Below are 7,513 nucleotides of genomic sequence, written 5' to 3'. Positions count from 1 at the left end.
TTTAGCCTGGTAAATAGCCCAAGTGGCACATTTTGAAGCATCCCTTGTGTGTGTCAGTTTAGTTATCTGTTGGATTTGTAACAGTCACATTTAGGCTTGTTGCAAGGAAGAACTTCCTTGGAATGTATTTTTACCCAATTAAGCATGAGCATAATGGATGGGAGCCCCAAAGATAACGCCTGTTGAAATCAGTAAGTTACCTTTGTGGATCCTCATCCTTCAAAGTATCCATAGCAAAAACACTTATGTAGATAGTCCTAATTGCTCTTCAGTATTCACACAACCTGCTAATATGGGAAGCTTAAGTGACTGGTATGATGGGTAACTTCATCTCCATTAGTGCCATAATAAATCATGGCATTCATTTTAGAGCCTGCTTTTCAGTAGTGAAGTTATTGGGAGCTGCAGGTACTCAGCACCTCTGAAATTCTGAACCCTTCTCTTACCAGTAGGTGGTGGAAGCTCATGTACTGAATATCAAGCTATTTTCTTGAGAAAAGTAGTAATCCCTGAATTTTCTTTAAACAGTAACATATTTCCAATAGCTCCTGTTACAATAAAGCCATAACCCTTCCATATTTGATACTGAGTTCTAGGGTAGGCTAGTTTCTTCAGACTGACTATTTTTCAGAGGCTTTTGTGGCATGTCCAGAAGCAGAGCTGTTTTTTCGCAAATGGACCTGTGGCTGTGACCTAGACGACCCCCCCCCCTTCTTTGAGCTGGGAAAATGTCTCTTACACAGGCTGACCGATCTCTCTTGGTGTTCAGAGTTTTTTGTTTTTGTCTAGCACCATTTGAAATCGGTTATGATGTAGGGGGAAAAGCAACACTAATGGAAACTCAGTTTTTCCCCTCTCCACAAGCACATATATTCACATCATGGGGGTCCCAGAATGCTGTAAGTATGTGTATTAATGTAATATTTGTGGTTGTATTCTGTTGAACTGTAGGAAGAGCTCCAGTGAAGGGTCCTGCGTTTTGGTTCAGTAGATGTCTATATAAAAAAAATACATCTACCTTCTTGTGGACTTGCAAACCAGTAAAATATTTAATCTGCCTGCTGGATGGAAATACACTCACTGTAGACTTACTGGGCTGCAAAGTAGTATAACATATGTATTGAGTAGAGATGTGCAAGTAACTCATACTCTTGGGTTGTCCTGAATCAAAAAATTTTTACCCCTGTAAAAATGATTGATCAAACCCCTTATTTTTTAAAAATAAAAAATGAGTGAAATTGCAAAGTCAGGCCAGTTGTCACATGACGTATACTTAAAAATCAAAGGCAAATTTCAGTGACAAACACTTAAAAAAATCACTTTATTAGTAAGAATACACGTTGATACTAGACTTTACATCAAGACAAATCCTTCTTGTGTTCTGAAGATGATTAAATTCATACTGTAGCATTTTACAATTGCTTTGCATTTTAAATAGCTCCCCAATAACACTTAAAGGCACTATAAAACAATCCAGTGATTGATTAGGCATTTCTCTCATACCCTGTACACATTGTGAATAGTCCCACTATGTAAGTCTTTGCAGGACCAGGGTCCCAGCTGGTCTAGTCTTTTGCTTATCAGAGTAGCTTTTAGTTTGCCTTTTGGGCTAGATTCACAAAAGGATGTAGGCATGTAACAGGCTTTAGTTACCTAAAGTGGCAAAGCCCGAGAACAGTCCATAAACCAGGAGAAGGTAGATGGTCCTTTAACTCATCTGTGGGGCCCTGTCAGGTAAGCATGCTCAAACCTTGCCTGCTGGATCAGGCCCTATAGACGAGCTTACACAAAATGACCAGAGGGCACAGATTTTCCTTCTAATGTTTAGCCCACTGATCTGTGGTTTGAGTCTCCTCTTTCATATACTTGCTTACTCCTTGCTGGACCAATGTAGAAGCTGTTACACTCATTCACCATTTACTCATCATGTATGGAAGCTTCAACAACCCTGCTCCTGCCCCCCTTCTTGCAAAAACAGTGTAGGTACTTCACAGGAGGGAGGTGCCAATCTCAGAGAGGGGTGAGCTTAGCACAAACCCCATGGCTTTGTACCACCTACAGGCTACTTTGTACAAGGAGCATCTTAACAGGCTGGTTTCTGAGAGTCCCATTCATTGCACAGCCCACCTAGACTGTGAATCTAGCCCTTCCTTGTTAAGCTTGCCCCACTGTTTATTACTGTGTTTGAATAAATATGATCCCATAGAACAGTTCTGGTACTAATACAAATATATACATCCATGTCACACAGAACAATGACGATCTGAAATAAAAACACTTAAGTGCACTTCCTTCTTTCTGTGGGAAAATGAACCTATAACCAAACTGCCTACAAGGTCTGTGGTAAGAGAAAAGGTTTATTAGCTTAGCCACACATTGCTAGGAGACAGACAGATAATGACAATTTTCATAATATTATACATTACAAGTCAAAGCTTGGATTGAACTCAGCAGCTAATTCAGAGCCAATTCTCAGGGGGGAAACAGATTTTAGTATACGATTTCAAATATGCACCAAGAATCCAACTCCCTATCCAAGATCTCTAATGTAATTTTTTGAGCTGTTTCAGCTGACAAGTGTTGGCTGGTCCTTTAACAAGGAAAAACAAAAGATTGTATTTATATTGACATTAAAAAGTGTATTTGCCAGCACTTTGTCCAATTAAGTATCTTCTGTCACTTCTAGTGGGAAACCTTCATTAGCTAGCTAATCTGAGAGGTAACAAATGTTTCTGATGTGGTCATTCTCTTGATTCCCCATTCAAGGTGGTCATTTACAGTCTTAATGGGACAGAATTACTACCCAGGCTCCCCAATGTTGCACACCAAGACCAATTAATTGCCTTAACAGAAAGGTTACAAAAACCTGATTTAGATGCACAGTATATCCAAAAGCAGTGGGCAAGAGAAGTTTAGTTTTCTTATTTCTTTCTTGCAAATATAAAGGGAATAATGTGCAAAACTTAACTTATGAAAGGTAAGTTAAGCACCATCTCTTTCAACAGGCTTCCTAAAATAGAGGTACTTAGGATTTATATTGCATTAGTGGCCATATTGTTTAAATTACCTATGAAGAACCTACTAAGCACTCTCTCATTGCATAGTCTCTTCTGGAAGCAAGCGGATGCTGCAAGGCAGAGAAAGAAGGCAGGTGGCCTGAAGGCACAGTTTTAGTGTTCCAGGCTGCTGGGAGACAGCTATGGGCATGAAGCTTTTTATAAGTTAATTTCAGACACAGACAGGTGAGCTAAAGGGGACAGCATTGGTATACGTTCTGGCTTTGTGCCTTGGTAAAGATGCAGTAGATGCATATAACAGTCAATCACAAAAGGAGAAGAAAATTAAGATAAAAACATCTTCAATTCTGGTGAAAGTAGGGGCTAAATATTCCATTAGAAATAGTGCAAATGCAGTCCTTTCTCCATCTGTAAGACGTCTTTCACCACTGCCCCTTCCCTGCCAATCAGGTTTTACACGAGGTGTATTGAGCAGTAGGTGAAGTGGAGACATGTTTCCTGCAAAAACAAGAATTAGAATTGATTTTTCATATAATCTCATTAATTTTAACTAGTAAGTTAGCACATTTTCCCTTGTAATGACTAAACTGGTGATATTTTCCAAGTCAGCTTTTCTGTTACTTCAGAGATATACTGGCTGCTGGCACACTCATTAAAAAAAAAGTTAATGTAAATAGGCTCCTATGACTTTTTTTTTTTTTTTAAACTTAGCAATTATCAAGCTGCTAATGACAACAACCTGCATTTCTGCTCTCCTGAAATGCATTTGTTATATGGATTATTTTGGTTGCTGAAGAGATTGTCACAATGTTGGTAACTGCAAAACACTAAGAATTTAACAGTGTTTATTTTAGAATTATTAGCTAGGAATCCCATGCTCCTGAGAAATCACTTCCTTAAGCATATTGAGGACTGGTGGAGGCATGTGAACCAGTGGCATAAATTAAGAACCAAAAGCTGCCCTAAAAACACAGTTTTGAGCAAAATTATTTCATTTTTGTGGTCCAATGATGTTATGGTTAGCATCCCAACATCCGAGGATTTAAACCCCAATGTGTACCCACAACTGATTGTGTCAGTATTTATGTCTAAAAATTAAAGGATTATTAAATTAAGCTGAGACTTTCAGACCAAACATTGGATCCTTTCCATCTACTTTTTTTAGAATAAGGGCCAAGAAGTGTTTTTGCTCTAGGTTCCTGACACTCCAGTGGGCAGTTCCTGGCAATTGCAAACTGGAATTCAGAAGTTACCACTGTAAACACCTCTTATTGCTGTTGCTTCAGATCACCATGTCCTGCCCAGGAGATACAGAAATGACGACTACCTATTTCTAGATTTCACAACAAAAGATAATCAGAGCACCTTCTTCCCACAAGGAGAGAGGCACAAGCTAATCTACAGTCTTAACGAGAAACACCACTCTAAAGTAGTCAAAGACTGTCCTACAATGGTACATGGGCTGGAAGGGATGTAATTTGTAGCCCAGACTGTCCAACTTGAAACTACATACCTAAAATGTATTGAAGTTACAATACAGAAAACAGTTTAACCTTAATTTTTTTTTTTAACTGAATGTCCTTCCAATAAACCTTTTGGAAGCAGCCAGGATTGAGATGTTTGGTCTCCAATCCATTACTACCACTTTCTTGGAAGTCATACTATACTATAGGATTTGAGACTGGGATAAAGGAAAACCCTGGTTTCAAAGGATGGTTTTGTTATCTCTGCATGTAAAATTTAGAGAGTATTAAAAACACTGCCAGAACTTTGTCATCATTGAGCACAGTGAAAAGCAGCAGGTTGGTCCCTTGTTCTGTTATGATGATTGAAATAAACATTTTGACTCAACTCAGGTGTAAGAATAACCATAATTGTTGCCAATTATACAGGACCACCAGGTTTTGTATCAAGTACAGTAGAACCTCAGTTGTGAACAACTTAGGAATGGAGGTTGTTCATAACTGAAGTGTTTAAGTCTGAACAAAATGTTATGATTCTTTCTAAAGTTTACAACTGAACGTTGGCTTAGTACAGCTTTGAAAGTTTACTATGCAAAAGGAAAAATGTTGCTCTTAATTTAAATGCAACAAGCATAGAAACAGTTTCCTTACCAAGGTCAAAACTTTTTTAAAACTTTCCATTTTTAGTAGTTTACATTTAACACGTTTTGTTTCTAAGAGGACGGTGATCAATTGTTCTTCATGTCCACTGAAGGTGGACAAGCAGTAATGGGCTTAATCTGTACCAAGGAAGATTTAGATTGGCTATTAGGAAAAACTTTCTAACTATAAGAATAGTTAAGCACTAGAATAGTCTTCCAAAGGAAGTTGTGGAACCCCCATCATTAGAGGCTTCTGAGAACAGATTGGACAAAACTGGGCTGGACTAGATGACCTCTTGCAGTTTCATCCAGACCTACCTTGCTATGATTACTCCTTAGTTATTATGAGGAAGTATTTTATTAAATCAATTTTACTGAAAAACTAAAGCCACTAATACTTTAAAATGAAAATCTGAAATATTTCATGCATGCCTTTAAAAAACACTTCAAACCTGGTGATGTACAGTGATCCTTATAAGATGCAGTTTGGTTTTAAGTGACCATATTTCTCTTTTTATCAAAAGAGATAACACATGAGAATGAATTATTCCAAAAAAATATATGAAACATACATACCATACAGGAAGACCTATGAAAATAGGTTGTGGTCTTCACCTAATACATAGCAGTTACATACCACATTTCCCTTGGAAATATGAATAAGCCATCTAATTTGGACATTTTCAAGTGGAAAGGAAATTTAAACAATACCTTTTCATGTTTCAATTAATTCTTTAATGCAGATGCTTCATTTTCATCTGGTACTTTAACATTTAAAATGCATACTCCTTTGCCGTTTTCATCGGTTTGGTATGTGCTGAACAGCGGGGTGGGAGAGGGGGGGAAGAAGTCTAATTGATTAATAGTCTCTATGAATGGTGAGTGAAGCCCAAGGGAGTGGAGGGAAATGGCTGGTGAGATGTTTTTATGGGATCCTTAAGAAGTTTAGAAACCGAATACAGAGTTTGGTGCCTGCGGTGATTTCCAAAATAAGCTCTAGTCTATATCAAATATTGGAGCCAAAACAGTCTGTTGAAGGTCTCAGTTTTAAAATTCCCCTCCCCACTCCCCCTTCACAGAAGACAAGTGGGGGCATAAACCTCATTCTGATGTGTTAACCCGGCTCTCTCTTTTTTAATGCGTCAGAGGTTCATGGAGAGCATATTTAATGGGAAAAAAACAAAACAAAACAAACCACACACGGTGCACTAATGCCCTGGATCTAGCAAAGCATTTACAACACATGCCTCAACTTTAACCAGGCAAACAGTACGGTTGACTTCAGAATTTACTTTTAAGTGCTTTGCTGAAATGAGGCTTAAGCCCTGTACTTGGTTCTTTATAGCCCTTTGAATTTCTCTATGCTAAATATTTTTGAAAGTATGTTGTGTCCCCAACCCCATCCCTCCACAAGATTCTAACAAACGCTTACCACAGTAAAAAGCAAATTAAATAACTTGTCCTAGAAAGTGGACTTCAAGAAAAATATATGCAAGGTATTACAAAGAGGAAACTTACGAATTAAGAAGTTAGGCTCCAGTCCTTGCCTGAGAACTACATGGATGCAGGGGCCACTGTTCCCAGAGCAAGGTCTGGTTCTAATGTTCACTATTTTCTTATTTAATTAAAAAAATTACTTCCGTCACTAAACAGGTTTGCTAGAAATCTATACAAATGAAATGTCAAATACTTGTATTTATTGGGTAGTTTCAAAATTTAAATACTATACATCTTGTTTTTTCTATACTACCGACTATTTTGTATTATGAATTGTATGTAATGTTCAGTTTTTATTTTATACAATACTTTTTTTTTTTATAAGTGCATGCTGTTTTAGCTTTGCCTTGTGTTGTAGGGGGATTTAATTTACCTGTTAAAAAACATTTAATCAAATGGCTTCTTGATGAGATGAAAAAGATACTTTTGAGAAACAGACAAACATAAAAAAATAAAATATTTTGAATAGACAAGCAGTGTCTTTCAGATTCTTCCCTAATGAAGTCAGCTGCCCTGGAGGCAGCAAAGTAACAAAAACTGATAATGGCACAAGCATGTGCTACCATCTAAATTACTGGGGGGGAAAAAACTGGTGTACTTCTGAGCAGGGCATAGGCATATTCCTTCCACGAGAAAATATTGTACAGTATTCCTAGGATCCTTTGTCAGAACTAAGCCTACCTCAGAATGGCCGGATTCAGTCAGACTAGCAGTCCATCTAGCCCAGTATCCTGTCTGACAGTGGCCAGTGCCAAATGCTTCAGGGGGAATGGACAGAATAGGGCAATTTAGAGTGATTCACCCCCTGTTGTTCAGTCCCAGGCTCTGGCACTTGAAAGTTTAGGAACACTCAGAGCGTGGGGTTGTGTCCCTGACCATCGTGGCTAATAGCCAT

The 7,513-nt window shown here is 38.1% G+C and overlaps 1 protein-coding gene across 4 annotated transcripts in view; it reads right to left on the bottom strand.

Annotated features, from left to right (window-relative positions):
• Positions 1 to 3,063: 3,063 nt before the first annotated feature.
• The window catches only part of LOC123369860 (complement receptor type 1-like), a 47,438-nt gene continuing 42,988 nt past the window's right edge, over positions 3,064 to 7,513 (bottom strand). For 3 of the 4 annotated variants that reach the window (XM_045015894.1, XM_045015893.1, XM_045015896.1), the window contains 2 exons: positions 5,833 to 5,938; positions 3,064 to 3,515 (listed from right to left, as the gene is read on the bottom strand). In XM_045015894.1, the coding sequence (XP_044871829.1) occupies positions 5,848 to 5,938 (91 nt within the window). In that variant the 3' untranslated portion in view covers positions 3,064 to 3,515; positions 5,833 to 5,847. The remainder of the gene's footprint in view (positions 3,516 to 5,832; positions 5,939 to 7,513) is intronic. The other variant, XM_045015895.1, reaches the window with a different exon arrangement.

The sequence above is a fragment of the Mauremys mutica genome, chromosome 4 (genome assembly GCF_020497125.1).
Source record: "Mauremys mutica isolate MM-2020 ecotype Southern chromosome 4, ASM2049712v1, whole genome shotgun sequence".
NCBI lineage: Eukaryota > Metazoa > Chordata > Testudines > Geoemydidae > Mauremys > Mauremys mutica.
The sequence above is the reverse complement of the archived record's forward strand: the minus strand, read 5'-3'. Positions and strand labels throughout refer to the sequence as shown.